This window comes from Chlorocebus sabaeus, chromosome 6, assembly GCF_047675955.1.
Source record: "Chlorocebus sabaeus isolate Y175 chromosome 6, mChlSab1.0.hap1, whole genome shotgun sequence".
Lineage (NCBI taxonomy): Eukaryota > Metazoa > Chordata > Mammalia > Primates > Cercopithecidae > Chlorocebus > Chlorocebus sabaeus.
The window spans coordinates 17,204,259-17,220,193 of record NC_132909.1 but is presented as its reverse complement, the minus strand read 5'-3'; the positions used below and the strand labels follow the sequence as shown (position 1 = coordinate 17,220,193).

The window sequence follows — 15,935 nt, the reverse complement described above, 5'->3', positions numbered from 1 at the left end:
CTAGGGTGCCATCTCCAGCCATGGCCACCCAACAAAGAGTCTACAAGCAGGCTAAGTTTTGGCCTGAGTAACTCCTCATCTCCTGTCCCCCCAGACCCTAGAGCGGCAGGCAGCTTGGGCTAAGACAGACAGCCTGTTCAAGTCCTGACTGTCACTTAAGCCCCATGACCTTCCCTTCTCTGATCCCCAACTGGCTCACCAGTTACTGGGAGGTTAATCCCTCCCTCTGTAAACAGAAGCAGATGATTTATGCTGGGTCATGGGGCAGGCTCCTCCCAGGCCTTGACAGCAGATAATAACCTAGACGGAGTTCATCACCACACGTGCAGAGAAAGCCACGGTGCGAGAATAGCTGGGCACCTGAGCCAGGGCCTTCAGACAGCCCTCTGCCTGAGATGCAGCTCACTCCTGTCCCAGAACAGTCCCCACCTGGGAGCCCCCACCACCTCAGTGGAAACAGGCAGCCAGACAGAAAGCAGGTTTTCATGCCAATAATTTATTGAACGGAGGTCTGTACACAGGCAAACCTTACTGTGGAAACTAAGACATCAGGAGCTCTCTCCACTCCCCCTGGCCCTCCAGGGTGGGGTGAGGAGGGAGTAGACCTTGGGGGCAGAGGACAGGAGGGGAGTTACAGCTGTAGGAGGGGCGGGGCCAGGTTGGACGGTGCGAATCGACGTTTTCTTTAAGAAAAAAATTATAACAATCTATTTACACCCGGGGGCCAGGGAAGGGAAGGGGAGACAGGGACTGGGCTGGTTCTATTTACAAGGAACACAGGAGGGGAGGGGGTTTGAAGGAGGTGGAGGCCTGGGGGAGGGGAGGGGGCCAAGGGGGTAGGAGGTCCTCATCCCCCCAACACCCTGTCCTTCTCTTCCCTCCCCACAACCAGTTAAAATCCTCTTAAAAAGCCCACCACAGGGGTGAGGCTGGTGAGGGAGGGACTGGAGGTGGGGACAGGGACTCATTTACCTCTGCCCTCTAATCTAGGGGCCCAGCCGGGGCAGGAGCTTGATGGGCTATGGCCCCCCTTCCCAGCCCCTCTTGGGGCTCCCAGATGGAAGTGGAAGGGTGGTTGGTGGGGCCCTCAGGAGGAGTTAGTGAGGGTAGGTGTGGCATCGGTCGACTGCCAGTCTGAGCTGGTCGGAGTCTCAGTTAAAGCTGGAGGGAGGGAGGGAAGGAGCAGAGTTAGCCTTTGCCTTTCAGACACCCCTTCGCCCAACCCAAGAGTAGGAATTCTCTTGTCATAGATGCTGCGTTAAAAGTTACAAGCTGTTACTTTAGGTGAAGGGTTGCAAACTCAAGTAAGTGCTAAAGGGCCAGGATAGTAACTCAGTGACACACCAGAGTGCCAGGCTCCATGTAACGGAGTGGCTGGGCTGGGCAGAGTGGCTTATGCCTGTTATCCCAGCACTTTGGGAGGCCGAGGTGGGCAGATCACAAGGTCAGCAGTTCGAGATCAGCCTGGCCAACATGGTGAAACTCTATCTCTATTCAAAATACAAAAATAAGCCAGGTATGGTGGTGTGCGCCTGTAATCCCAGGTACTCGGGAGGCTGAGGCAGGAGAATCACTTGAACCTAGGAGGTGGAAGTTGCAGTGAGCCAAGATTGTGCCACTGCACTTCAGCCTGGGTGACAGAGCAAGACTCCATCTAAAAAATATAAAGGGTGCCCACTGTCTACTGTCAGTAGGATGGGTGGGCCCTCTGCTGCCCAATCTGGTTTTCTTCCCTGAGAGAAACAGGAAATCTGAATTTTTACACAAAATAGCCCCGTTTTTAAACCTGGGCAACATGACTAGGCACAGTGGCTCACGCCTGTAATCCCAGCACTTTGGAAGGCCAAGGCGGGAAAATAACCTGAAGTCAGGAGTTCAAGACCAGTCTGGCCAACATGGTGAAACCTCATCTCTAGTAAAAATACAAAAATTAGCCAGGCATAGTGGTGTGCATCTGTAATCCCAGCTACTCGGAGGCTGAGGCAGGAGAATTGCCTGAGCCCAGGAAGCAGAGACTGCAGTGAGCCACGATCGAGCCACTGCACTGCAGCCTGGGTGACGAGTGACACTCTATTGCAAAAAAAAAAAAAAAAAAAAAACCTGGGCAACACATTGAACTTTTTGTTTGTGTTCAGGCCAAACGCTATTTCTCTGGCTTTCCCATTGGCATTTAAACACAGAAGTACGCAAGAATGCCCTCTAAAGGTGGTCATTCACATGTTGTAAGATGTGCTTCCTAAGCCATCAAAATGTCAATGATTTAAAAATACATTCAGCCGGGCGCGGTGGCTCAAGCCTGTAATCCCAGCACTTTGGGAGGCCGAGACGGGCGGATCACGAGGTCAGGAGATCGAGACCATCCTGGCTAACACAATGAAACCCCGTCTCTACTAAAAATACGAAAAAATAAAAAACTAGCCGGGGGAGGTGGCGGGCACCTGTAGTCCCAGCTACTCAGGAGGCTGAGGCAGGAGAATGGCATAAACCCGGAAGGCGGAGCTTGCAGTCAGCTGAAATCCGGCCACTGCACTCCAGCCTGGGCGACAGAGCGAGACTCCGTCTCAAAAATAAAAAAAAAAAAAAACATTCAGGAAACCCAGCGACTGAGCGAACAGCCCCACACTCCCCAAGCTGAGAGATACTTTAACCCCCAGCAGATGGCCCCCACTTACCTTGTGAGGACTGGGTGAGGGTGGTAGTGCCTGCTGGGGACCTCAAGTGAGGAGGGATGAGAATGGCGTTGAGAGACGGTTGGATGGAGAGTTCTAGAAACACGACATACCAGTCAGGGTAGACTATAGCAGGGTTATGATGGGCACCAAATGGGAACCCAGCTATTGGGAAGGCCAGTTGTTTGTGGACACCTCAGCCACAGACCTCTCTCAATGAAAAACCAGAAAAAGTTTAGCACGAGGCAGATCACAGTAGAGCACGACTGAAGTAGGTTCGGTTCCCCCTGAATCTGGGAGTCATCTTTCCTGAGCCCCAGGCCTGCCTTGTACCCTGCCCTTAGCTCCCCACTCCTGCTTCAACACCAAGCTCTTCGCAATCTGGCTGCCCCCTGACCCTGCCCCATTCCCCAGATCCCAGGCTATGCCCTCACCACCAGCACTGAAGTTGAAGAGAGGGGGAAGTGGGCGGTTGTTAGGGAGCTGGGTTCCCAGACATCGCAGTTCATCAAAGAAGCTGTGCGCGCAGGCCTCTAGTGGGGAGAGCCTTGAGGACGGGGTGTACTCCAGCAGGCTAGAGCAGAGCGCGATGGCCTCTGGCGGCGTTCGAGACTTGAACACCTGGGGGATGGGGGCAGGGGTCATGAGAGTGAGATGCCCTGGGCACTGGCATACTCCTATTATCTCACTGCCACAGTGCCTGCGGCAAGTTATGACTGGCTGCTTCCCACACCCCCACCTTCCAAATGAAGAAATTGAGGCCCAACCACTAAGGAGAGGTCAGTTTGTGTCGGGTAAGCAGCCAGCCCAGGTCTGGGACCATATGAGCCCTGCTGACCCTCCATAAAAACTGGAATCTTGAATTTACTTGTGGGTTCTCAACTTTTAAAATGCCATAAACTTTGAAATCGGATGGAAGTTATTGATCCCTGGATAACTCTTCAAATCCTCCCAAGCCATGATTCTGAGGCCAGGTCCCCAGAACAGGTGACCTCCAAAGGGGACCAGCTCTCAGCCATACTGCCCTGAGCCCCTAGTCCTGCCCCACCTTTGTCCAGGGGTGAGCTTTAATCTGAGGGAACTTGAACTCCGTGTAGTTGGGGTTCATCTCTCGGATTTGTTCCCGGGTTGGTGTTCCCAGCACCTGTAAAGAGAGCGGGGGTTCTGAGACAAGGGCCCCATCCCTCAGCCCCACCCCCTGCCCACCCCGGCCCCGCCCCTCACCTTGATGATCTCCACCAGCTGGTCCACCCCACTGTCCCCAGGGAAGATGGGCTGGCCCAGGAGAAGCTCCGCCAGTACGCAGCCAGCTGACCAAACATCTAAGGGGAAATGGGGGCAGCGTCAGGGCTAGGCGAGTAGGGCCACCAACCTCCCAGTGCTTTTATTCTTCATGGCCATCCTAAGAGTGTCAGGAGCCCTGTTTTCTCAAAGACAAAGCACCTGTCCCAAGGACACATGCAGCTTAGAAACATGGGCCCAACCTTGACCCTGCAGGTCTGCAAGCCTTTGCTCCACTCTCTAGTATAGGTGTGTTTCCAGCCCTCAGTTCCTCTCTCTGCTAAGGACCTCAATGAGCTCGCTCTCTCCCACTAGCCTTGGACGACAGACCAAACTAGGCCCAAACCTGCCAACAGGTACCCATGTTCTTTGGGCCACAGGAAGGTACAGCCTTAAATCCTGGACTGCCTTCCTCTTGTTCCAACCTCTATCCTGCCCATGAGAAGAGCTGCAGCCTGGCAGTCTCACTCCTCCCTGCTTTGTACCTTGACCCCCCACAGCACGAGTTCATACCTAAGGACTCCACAGTTTGTCACGCTGCTGTGGAAGGTACCCTTTCAAACTTTTTCATGCCCATTCCCTCAATTCAGGCTTCCCCTCATGCCTGGAAAATGGCAGTTGTCCCCACAAACGGAAGGACACAGAGGCCCTGGGAGCAAGTTGCACCTTCATGGTGGCAAAGCCTTGTTTCCTGGTTCCCCCAAGGTCTCTGGCAGCCCTTCCCCCTAGCTGAGAACAGAAGGCTGACAGGGAGGTTCCAGAGCTGGTATGGACTCTGGAGTCAGGTCAGCTTTCAAATCCCAGCCCTGCCCAGTCCCAGTGGTGCCAGTGCAGGCAGGCAGCCTCACAGCTCTAAGCTCATCTGTAAAATGAGCATTCAACAGCATCAGCCTCCTAAGTTTGTGAGGACTGGATACAAGAACAGAAGTTAAGCTTTCATCACCAAGCTTGGCATACAGCGCACAGAAAACTCCGAAATTTCCCAGATTGCCACTCCCCCCACCCCCCTCCCATAACTCTGACCGATGGATGAGGTGTAATCAGTGGCTCCAAAGATGAGCTCTGGGGCCCGGTAGTAGCGAGAACAGATGTAGGAGACATTGGGCTCCCCTCGGACCAACTGCTTCGCACTGTGGGAAAAGATGGGCAGGGGTAAACACGGGGCAAGGGCTGGGGTCCCCCCTGCCTCTTCAGCCACTCAAAACGCCCCAGGCCCACCTGCCAAAATCGCAGAGCTTGAGGACAGCAGTGTCAGGGTCCACCAGCAGGTTCTGGGGCTTGATGTCACGGTGACACACGCCCTGGGAGTGGATGTAGGCCAAGCTGCGGAAGAGCTGGTACATGTACACCTGGGGCAGGCACAGGACAGCAGAACTTTAGCCCAGCTTTCCCCATACAGCACCACTACCCCACCAGCTTGGCCTGAAGAGCCCTTCCAGGCCCACTCTCCCTGGTGCCGCCCCAGCTTTGGGGAAACCCGTTTGAAACCCTTGGTTCTCTTAGTGTGCACCACAGTCAGTTGGAGGACTTGTTAAAACAGGGACTACTGGCCGGGCGTGGTGGCTCATGCCTATAATGTCAGCACTTTGGGAGGCCGAGACCAGCCTGGCCAACATGTTGAGACCCCGTCTCTACTAAAAATACAAAAATTAGCCAGGCGTGGTGGTGCACGCCTGTAATCCCAGCTACTCGGGAGGCTGAGGCAAGAGAATCACTCGAACTCAGGAGGCAGAGGTTCCAGTGAGCTGAGATCACGCCACTGCGCTCCAGCCTGGGTGACAGAGTGAGACCCTATCTCAAAAAACAAAAACACAGGGACTGCTGGGCCCCATTCTCAAGAGTTTCTGATCAGTGAGTTCTGAATCAGGCATTTGCAACAAGCTCTCCAGCACTGATGCTGGTCCCCAGACCACACTCTGAGAACCACTGCTTTAATCACAACCCTTGGCAGAAGCCTGAAGAGTAAGATATGTCGGGAGGTTGTCATAAAACAGGCTAGGGAGCCAGGCACTCAGCTTCCCCCTCACCAAAACCACTGGCTCCTTAATCTGACAATCAAAACCACCCCTGAGCCTGCCCCCTCGCCAGCTCCATTTTCCTGCCACTCTCCCTCCCACTGACTAGAACAGAAGTACTATGAGAGCAGGATTTTGAGTTTCAGTCACTGCTGCATCCCCCAGGGCCTAGACAGACCAGGGCCTGACAGGGCTGCTTTCTAGACCCCCTTCCCTTTATTCCAGTTCCCCTCGGCCAAAGATGCCGCTCCCTTGCCCTGTGCTTGGTCTCCTCCAGGAAGCCTTCCTTGATCCTTCTCACCCACAAACCAGGCTGGGTGCTTCCTCCATTTCCAGAATTCCCTGTGTTCCTTCTAGTATGGCAGCAGCTAGTTCATTTAATAGTTTTCTGTGATGATGCCTGTCTACCCTACCAAACTGAGAGCTCTTCAAGGGCAAGGCCTGTGTCGCAGTCAGTGGTGCGTCTGGAATTCCTCAGCCCTGGGCCCCGTGTGCAGGCAGCCACAGGACAGATTGGCCAAACCAGAGAGCTCCCCTCCTGGGAGGTGAGGTCCAACAGCCACAACCACTGGTAGAGCCCACATCGGCTCACCCAGGCTTGGGTACGTAAAGCCAGCAGAAGCAGCAGCTGGGCCCCAAGTGACCTCCAGCAAACAAACCCACCCACCTCCTTCCAATGCAGTAGGCTGCTCCAGCTTGTTTGCCACATCATCCCTGGGCTGCAATCATACATTCATACATTCATTCATTCATTCATTCATTCAAACACCTCCTGAAGGTCTGTAACACCCAGGGCATGGCACGAGGCACTAGGGAATGAGCCTGCACAGATGATGGACGGAGATGCATTCCTGGCTGTGTGGATGCTAACCTTCCTCCAACCCTAACTCCTTCCCACCTACCCCCAACCAAGGCTCTAAAGGCCTGAACTCTGGCCTCAGCAGCTTCCTGTGCAGTCCTGGTCCCCACCACCCCCTTATCCTGAGCTAACTCCAACATCTCTGGTGCCACTGGACTCCCTATATGGACCTAAGCAAGTACCTAGCAGCCTCCGCAGCCCCAGGTCAGGCTGCCTTCCTGATTCAGTTAGGCCTTGCCTGCCTTGGCCCTCCCCTGTGTCAGGCGAGCTCCATCTCTGGGGGTCATGGGGCCTCCGAAAACCAACACAAACTTGGCGGATGAGGGATCCCATAAAAGGTGGGAGGCTCCAGAGCCCCTGGCTTTCTGGGTCTGGGTCCCAGCAGCCCGCCTGCCAGCATACCTTGACATAGAGGATAGGGATGGTCAACTTGGCCTTGGTGAAGTGGCGGGCCACCCGGTACACTGTCTCGGGCACATATTCCAGCACCAGATTTAGGTAAAGCTCATCTTTCTGCAGGGAGCAAAGGAGAGGCGTGAGGCACTGTGAGAAGAGTGAGGAAGGGGGAAGGAAGGTGTGCAGGGAGCAGTGGGGGAAAGGCAGGTGGGCAAGAAAATGGCTGGAGTCGAGGTGGAGCAACCCACCACCACCACCACCTCGAGGTCTCACCTTCTCCCCACTGGAGTAGAAAAAGTATCTCAGCCTCACAATATTGCAGTGGTCCAGCTTACGCATGATCTGCAGCTCTCGGTTCTTGAGGGCAAAGGGAGAGAGTCTCAGTATACAACCAACTCTCTCGGCTGCCCCTCCCTACTCACTCCCCACAACAGCCAGACAGCTACTCCCTGTGTCCCAGCTCCAAGGTCCCCTGGGGTATCCCCCAATTCCTTGTCTCCAGACTACTCTCCTCCCACACGAGCTGGAAGCCTACGGGTTAAACCCAGACCACAGATATGTTTTCTTCACCCCAATTTTTTTTTTTTCTTTGAGACAGAGTCTTGCTCTGTTGCCAGGCTGGCATGCAGTGGCTCGGTATCGGCTCACTGCAACCTCTGCCTCCCTGGTTCAAGCGATTCTCCTGCCTCGGCCTTCCAAGTAGCTGGGATTACAGGCACGCGCCACCACGCCCAGCTAATTTTTATATTTTTAGTAGAGATGGGGTTTCACCACGGTGGCCTGGATGGCCTCGATCTCCTGACCTTGTGATCCACCCACCTCGGCCTCCCAAAGTGCTGGGATTACAGGCATGAGGCACCGCGCCAAGCCACCCTACTTTAAAAATAAAAAATTTTAAAAATTCAACTTATTGCTGAAATGTAAAAATCAAATGACACCTTCTGATTTTTTTCTCCAAAAGAAAGTGTTAAAAAGGATAAGCCGGGGCTGGGCACAGTGGCTCACGCCTGTAATCTCAGCACTTCGGGAGGCTGAGGCGGGCAGATCACGAGGTCAGGAGATCGAGACCATCCTGGTTAACACGGTGAAACCCTGTCTCTACTAAAAATACAAAAAAAATGAGCCAGGCATGGTGGCGGGCGCCTGTAGTCCCAGCTACTCGGGAGGCTGAGGCAGGAGAATGGCGTGAACCTAGGAAGCGGAGCTTGCAGTGAACAGAGATCACGCTACTGCACTCCAGCCTGGGCAACAGACTCCGTCTCAAAATAATAATAATAAATAAAATTAAAAGGATAATATAAAATTTATTTATTTTATTTTTTTTAAAGAACCTGGCTATGTTAGCCAGGATGGTTTTGAACTCCTGGCCTCAAGCAATCCTCCTGCCTCAGCCAATCAAAGTTTAAGGATTACAGGCGTCAGCTACCACACCCAGCCTTAAAATAAAAAAAATAAAATAAATAAATAAAAACAGCTGGGCTCACACCTGTAATCCCAGCACTTTGGGAGGCCAAGGCAGGGGAATCACTTGAGGCCAGGAGTTTGAGACCAACCTGGTCAACATGGCAAAACCCTATCTCTACTAAAAATACAAAAAAATTAGCTGGGCATGGTGGCGCATGCCTGTAATTGCAACTACTTAGGTGGATGAGGTATGAGAATTGCTTGAACCCAGGAGGCAGAGGTTGCAGTGAGCCGAGATCACACCACTGCACTCCAGCCTTGGTGACAGAACAAGATTCTGACTTAAAAAAAAAAAAAATAGAGACCATCCTGGCTAACATGGTGAAACCCCATCTCTACTAGAAATACAAAAAATTAGCCGATAGTGGTGGCATGTGCCTGTAGTCCCAGCTACTTGGGAGGCTGAGGTAGAAGAATCGCTTGAACCCAGGAGGTGGAGGTTGCAGTGACCCGAGATCGTGCCACCACACTCCAGTCTGGGTGACAGCACAAGACTCCGTCTCAAAAAAAAAAAAAAAAAAAGATTGCACATCTAAATCCAGTTTTTAGTTTGTCTTGAAAAATCAGGGCTGGGCACAGTGGCTCATGCCTACAATCTCAGCACTTTGGGAGGTCGAGGCAGGGGCAGATTACTTGAGGTCAGGAGTTCAACACCAGCCTGGCCAACATGGCAAAACCCTGTCTCTACTAAAAATAAAAAATTAAAAAAAAAATTAGCCGGGCATAGTGGCCCACGCCTGCAATCCCAGCTACTCAGGTGGCTGAGGCACGAGAATCGCTTAAACCTGGGAGGCAGAGGTTGCAGCAGGCCAAAATCGTGCCACTGTACTCCAGCCTGGGCGACAGAGTAAGACTCCATCTCAAAAAAAAAAAAAAGAAAAACAAAAAATCAGGTGTGGGCATGTGAGGCTTGCCCCCTACCTAGCACAAGCAACAACAGACAGGTAGTGGCCATCCAGCTCACCCTGGTCCCATGGAAGCATCTGGATCCTTGAACTCTATCTAGGATCCTGAGTCCCAGACTCCAGGCATCGGACTCTTCCCAGAATGTGGTCTCATCATTCTTACCCATTCTCTATTCCTCTGTGAGGCCTAGGAACTCCCTGCCCCCACATCCCTCTCACTACTGGAACTCAACTCCAATCAAATTCTGACACCCTAGAGCTCCTCCTGCCCAAGGGCCCTCCCTGCCAAGACCCAGGCCCTGGTCTGGTTCCTTTCCAGTCTAGGCTCAGTTCTCCTACATCCAGAGTAGCCTAAGCTCCAAATGCCAGGCCCTTAAACACCAATTATTCCTCAACTTCCACTTCCTCCACCTCCTTCTAGTTCCCTGAGCTTCTCCTAGCTCACGGGCACCTCCATTCCATCCTGCACTGGCCAAACGCCTGGGAAGAGCGCGATCTTCAGAACCACCCGTGCTAGCTCTTCCAGGTCCCTTTCTCTTCTGGGAAGAAGTGTAACCAAATGGTTAAGGTAGGGTTTGGGAATCAGATTCTAGCCTTGACTGGGGCACTTGCTCTATGACCTCAGGCAATCCTCTTACTGAGTTTGTTTCCCTGCTTAAGGTTAGCGTACACTTAGAATGGGTATAACTGCAGTATCTACCCTCAGAGAATCTTTATGTAAATTAAATAAGAATTTGCCTATAAAGCACTTACATTGAGCAAATGCCCAGTAAAAGCTCTGGGCTCTCCTGGGATCCACATTTCCCATCTTATTTCCTCTTTTCCCCACGTCTCATTTCCTCTTTTCCCCACTTTCTCTTCTGGCCCATGGCTCTGAAACCTAAGCCTCCAGCTCTCTGGCTGGGGTTCTCCCACCAGTCACACCCAGTTCCCAAACCTCCCTGTCCCCATCCCGCCCAAGCTACCTTGAACCTCTTGTCCTGGAGAACCTTCTTGATGGCGACCAGTTCCCTGGTCTCTGCCAGCCGTGCCTGGTACACGACCCCAAATGAGCCATTGCCAATCACTTTGATGTCTGTGTAAGCCACCTCTTGGGAGCGCTCTGGACCTTGGCCTAGAGTGGCTACCACTGTGGTCACCTTCCCGCTGTCACCTGGGGAACAAAGGGGATACACGATCCACTGACCCATCCTGTCTGCGCATCACCCCATCCTGGGGCTGTAGGAGGAAGGGAAATCTCTGCAGGAAGCTCGTTGGGGACCTCTTTGTTCCCTCCTCCTCTTTGAGGAAAGGTGGATGCTGGGACCTTCCCAGTGACTTTTCCCCCTCTTCCTTTCTGGGAACCTTAAATCCTGCCCCCCCTCCACATGGGAGGATATTGATACCTAAATCTCTCTGCTTCAAGGGCTGGCAACCCCAAATTTCTACTTCTAGGAAGCAACAAATCACTGGTCGTCTTGGTACTGGGAGACATCAGATGTTGACTCCATCTACTCTGGATCTATTGCCCTCTGGCCCCTTCTATTTGGAGAAAGCTTGACTTGGCCTCTTCCACTTAAGGGAGCAGTAACCCTCAGGTACTCCTACTTCAGGAAAACACTAACCTATCTCACAGCCTAGAGGATACTGACCTCTAAGTCCTCCCCTGTAGAGCTGGTAACTTCACTGGTTCTTGGTGACAGAAATGAGTGTCCTCTCCTGCTGTATGTACCAGTGCCCTGACCCTCACTTTTTGGTACTTTGAGGTTAGAAAAAAACACTGACCTGACCTCTTCATCTGAGTGGTCCAGAGACCCAGACTCCTCCCCGTATGTGGGTGGTCCCTAATGGACAAGCACCAAATTATGAGAATGATGAACCTGACCTTTATTATCAAGGGGCTATTCCAGCCTCAGTCCTTTGAAGGAAAGCTATAATTTCCAATTCCCATTATTCAAATGGTAGCAAACCTTGGTGCCATTCTTAAAGGATAGTGACCCCTTTGAGTAACTGATGAACCAAATCCATTCTTTTTTTCTTTTCTTTTTTTTGAGACACAGTTTCGCTCTCATTGCCCAGCTGGAGTGCAATGGCACGATCTCACCTCACTGCAACCTCCGCCTGCTGGGTTCAAGCGATTCTCCTGCCTCAGCCTCCCGAGTAGCTGGGATTACAGGCGCCCGCCACCACGCCCAGCTAATTTTTTGTATTTTTGGTAAAGACAGGGTTCCACCAGTTGTCCAGGCTGGTCTCAAACAGAACCTCAGGTGATCCGCCTGCCTCAGCCTCCCAAAGTGCTGGGATTACAGGCGTGAGCCACCGCGCCCGGCCACCAAATCCATTTTGAGGGGCCGGTGACATGTTCTTTCAGAGGGAGATAACCCTACATCACTATTTTTTTCAGAGCCAATGACACCATACCTTAGAACAATTATTAAACAAGTATAACCTTAGATCCCTATTTTATAGGAAACTGTGACCTACCCTGCTCCATTCCATTTTTGTTAAAGGAGACACACCAAGCCATGTATTTTAAAACATGGACTATGGACTTGATTTGAAGGATATGCTGACTCCCAATGTCTTTAAGAAGCAGTAACTATTAATTCTCACCATTGGGGGTACAGCTCAACAATATTTAAGGTGGGTAATGATGCCAGGTCTTGGTTTTAATAGGGAAGGTGATCTGAGTACCAGGTTTGGCAAGCCTGGCCTTATTCTTTGGGGACACAACACAGTAACCTCAAAGCCCTGCTTCTAAGTGATATTCACTCCAAATCCCCATCTTCTGAAGGACGGCGAATGCAGATCCCCCTTTTTCGGGATTGGTCTTATTCTTGTTCTCTTAGGAGACAATAACCCTAAATCCCCATTTGCAAGCGACTCTGACCTCTGATCCAATATTATAATGAGTAGCAACGTCAGATACCTGTTCTTAAGGCTCAAGGACCCAAGATCTCAATAATGAAAGAACAGGGACTTGTAACCCCTGTTTCTTTGAGTGTTAGTAATTCTGATCCAAGAGTAATTCTGATCTCCAAGAGATGGTAACCCCAAGACCCCTTTTCCTGTGAGGAAGAGGGCTCAGAGCCCCGATTTGGGGAGGCATAGTGACCTCTGGCTCCTATCTAAGCATATGAAAGAACCTGATGGATGTCTGAGGAGCTTTGGGAACCCTGATCACCACCCTACACGGGCGCCGCTAGTACTCACGGCCCAGCTTCACCCCGGGCGGCGGGAAGCTAGTGCCTGCGCCGGGGCCTCCGCTGCCTCCGCCGCCGCTGCCGCCGGGTCCACCCCCGGAGCTCGAGGCCCCGACGCCCCCACCCATGGCCCCGACAGATGCCTTTCCGCCGCCGGTGCCGCCTGGGCCGGAGGCCGAGCCTCCGGGGCCGCCGCCGCCGCCTCCGCCTCCGCCGCCTGGCTCCGCGAACGAGCTGGTCCGCGCCCTGCCCGAGCCCCCAGGGCCGCCTCCCGAAGGCCCGCCGCCGCTCATGGCGCCGAGCACAGGCCCAGGCCGCGGGGCTCGGGCTCCCCGGGCTGCCCCAGCCGCCGCCGCTGCCGCCGCCTCCCCCGGGTTCTGGCCTCTTCCAGGCCGCGCCGCTCGGGTTTGGGCTCCGGCTCCGGCCCAGCGCCCGCCGCGGGGCACGCCGGGAGATGCAGTCCGGCTGTCGTCCGCGCCGCCGTCGCCGCCCTCGGCCCGCACAGAGAGCCCCGTGGCACGCCGGGAAATGAAGTCCACAAAAGCCTCAGAGTAGACCGCGGGAATGACGGGTCGCGCTGTACGTTGGGAAATGGAGTCCAGGGTACTCTGTCTGCCGACGGTACGACGGAGAGCCCTGAAGTACTTCGGGAAGCAGAGAGCCTGATGCACGCTGGGAAACAGAGTCCACTCACTCCGTTTATTGGCTGTGTATGCGTCCCAGAGCCCGGTGCGCTCTGGGAAATTGAGTCGGTGCGCGTGAACCTGCGGATCTCGGGCCGTGAGGCAAGCCGGGAAATGGAGTCATCGCCACGCCCTCACCGCATTGCAGGTGTAAAGCGATTCTTAAAGCACGCCGGGAAATGGAGTCCCAGGTGGTTTCTTAAGTCCCAAGTGGATACTGCAATTCCGGAGATGGGAGAGGAAATGGAGTAAATTTCGCGCTCCTCTTCCCAGGTGCGCTAGGCCGCAGTCCCTGCCGGGAAGTGTAGTCAACACCAAGGCTTCAGTGCAGTTGCCACAGCGAGCCCTGGTGTGTTCTGGGAAATGGAGTTCAAGACATCCTCCCCATTGACTGAGGGGGCGGGATCGCCCATGAGCTCCAAGCCTGCTGGGGAATAGTCCAGATCTGACCCTTTGTGAGGCCAGTTTGCGGAGGCTTGTCGGGAAGCGGAGTCCAATGGCCACCATCGGGGGCGTGGAGCGAAAGGTTAGAGACTGCAGTAGTTCCCTGGAGAGACTTAGAAGTGTTTCAGCCCCTCCTTCCTCGCCCCCAGGTTCTTCTTAAAGAAAGAGGCGAGGTCGATCAAGGACTGCTGGAAAATGGAGCCAAGCACCTTTAAGTTCCAGGTGACCATAGATCAAGAAAGAAAAAATGTCCCCTCTCTAACCGCAACTCTGCAAAGAATTCGGGAAACAAAGTTCCCGGCGGTTTCTCCGAACACTAACTAGTCTTCGGATACAGTCTAGCTTTTCCTAGCAATGTGGTTCGCACCAGGAAGCTGAACGGAGCATTAAAAAGACGGAAATAGAATTTCTGGGCCGAGCGCGGTGGCTCAGGCTGGGTGCCGGTGGCTCACGCTTGTGATCCCAGCACTTTCGGAGGCCGAGGCGGGCGGATCACCTGGGGTCAGGAGTTCGAGACCAGCCTGGCCAACATGGCGAAACCCCGTCTCTACTAAAAGTACAAAAATTAGCTGGGCGTGGTGGCGGGCGCCTGTAATCCCAGCTACTCAGGAGGCTGAGGCAAGAGAATCGCTTGAACCCGGGAGGCGGAGGTTGCAGTGAGCCGAGATCGCGCCACTGACTCCAGCCTGGGCGACAAGAGTGAGACTATGTCTCAAAAAAAAAAAAAAAAAAAAAAATTATGTCTTGAACCCCCATTCAGGCTTTATTTGAGACAGGGTCTCGCTCTGTCGCCCAGGCTGGAGGGCAGTGTGGCACTGCAGCCTCGAACTCCCAGGCTCAAGCAATCCCCCCACCTAAGCCTCCCATGTAGGTGGGACTACAGGCGTGCACCATCACGCCCTGCTAATTTGGTTTGGTTTGATTTCTTTTGCGGGGTGGGGGTAGGGTGGAGGGCTTCGCCACGTTGCCCAGGCTGGTCTCCAACTCCGGGTCTCAAGCGATTCTACCTCAGCCTCCAACGTGCTGGTATATCAGGCTTGAGCCACGGCACCGGGCCTCCCACTCTGTGTTTTGCGTCCTCCGCTCCCTGAATTACAGGATCCCGGAAAGCCAAAAATAAGGAGGCCAGCTGCAAAGAGTAGCCTCAGGTTTTGTGTACTCAGTGAGTCGTCCTATTTATCGATTAATACCCTAAAGTGAGTAGCCCCCAAAGGGCGCTGGGAAACAGTTCGTGTGTGTGGTTGTCTCTTCCTCCCCCGGAAATGCTTAGAAGTAGAATGAAAGCTTTCTTAGCCCCTCCCGCCTCCTGGAATGGTGGGAAATGGAGTCTCTGGACTTCATGTTAATCCGAGCTTGTGTTTATACTAACTGTCCTGTCCTTTCTGAAACCAGAAGAAAGTCCTGTCCACTCAGTTTGTTACTGACTGCAATTCCCCGCGGACACAACCGCAAGTGACGATAGCGCCAAAGCCTGTGGAGACTACATTACCCAGAAGGCAAAGTGCGGACACACTACCGTTCCCTTCACTTAGCAGGCAGCTACACCACGCGCAGCTCGGCGCGGGCGTTTCTGGGAGTTGTAGTTTCCTAGCCAAACGGTGCCTGCTGCCGTCTGATGGCAGCTCTGAGTCAAAAAGTAAAAATTTGAGTCAAGCCCCTTGACCTAGGGATTCCAACACCGGACCAAGACGGCTCAAAAGGGCGACGACATGGGGCGGAATAGAGTGGGTTACTTAACCGCCAGAACCCGTGGGGCATGCGCCGGTGCGTGTGGGCAACCGCCACGACGGGACTGGGGTCCGTGGGAGTTTGAGGGTGACGGTCTGAAATCTATCAGGATGTTTGTAGAGGGTGAGAATGTTCATAGAGGGATGTTAGGAAGGGTTGTAAACGTCTGAGAGAAGCCTGGTGTCTAGAAGGGCTAAGAGGAGTCCGTGGAACGGTGAAGGGGTCTTTGATGAGCTTAATGACCTGAGGATAATTTACTGGGGACCAGTGGAGAAGCCTGAGGGGACTTAGGGTGTCTGCTAGAAGTTC

General features: G+C 53.4%; 1 protein-coding gene across 1 annotated transcript; it reads right to left on the bottom strand.

Annotated features, from left to right (window-relative positions):
- Positions 1 to 476: 476 nt before the first annotated feature.
- On the bottom strand, positions 477 to 13,225 carry GSK3A (glycogen synthase kinase 3 alpha). The gene is made up of 11 exons (XM_007996973.3): positions 12,782 to 13,225; positions 10,555 to 10,742; positions 7,494 to 7,577; positions 7,227 to 7,337; positions 5,169 to 5,299; positions 4,974 to 5,080; positions 3,894 to 3,991; positions 3,718 to 3,813; positions 3,104 to 3,290; positions 2,673 to 2,765; positions 477 to 1,161 (listed from the first exon to the last, which is right to left on the bottom strand). The coding sequence occupies exons 1-11, from the start codon at positions 13,062 to 13,064 to the stop codon at positions 1,088 to 1,090; spliced, it is 1,452 nt and encodes a 483-aa protein (XP_007995164.1). The 5' UTR covers positions 13,065 to 13,225; the 3' UTR covers positions 477 to 1,087.
- Between the last annotated feature and the right edge of the window lie 2,710 nt (positions 13,226 to 15,935).

Coding starts and splice junctions, on each gene's coding strand:
- GSK3A (XM_007996973.3), bottom strand. CDS start 13,064: ATGAGCGGCGGCGGGCCTTCGGGAGGCGGCCCTGGGGGCTCGGGCAGG. Junction 3,992..4,973: donor TGATTACACCTCATCCATCG/GTCAGAGTTATG, acceptor ATTTCCCCTTAG/ATGTTTGGTCAGCTGGCTGC. Junction 2,766..3,103: donor CTTCAACTTCAGTGCTGGTG/GTGAGGGCATAG, acceptor TCGTGTTTCTAG/AACTCTCCATCCAACCGTCT.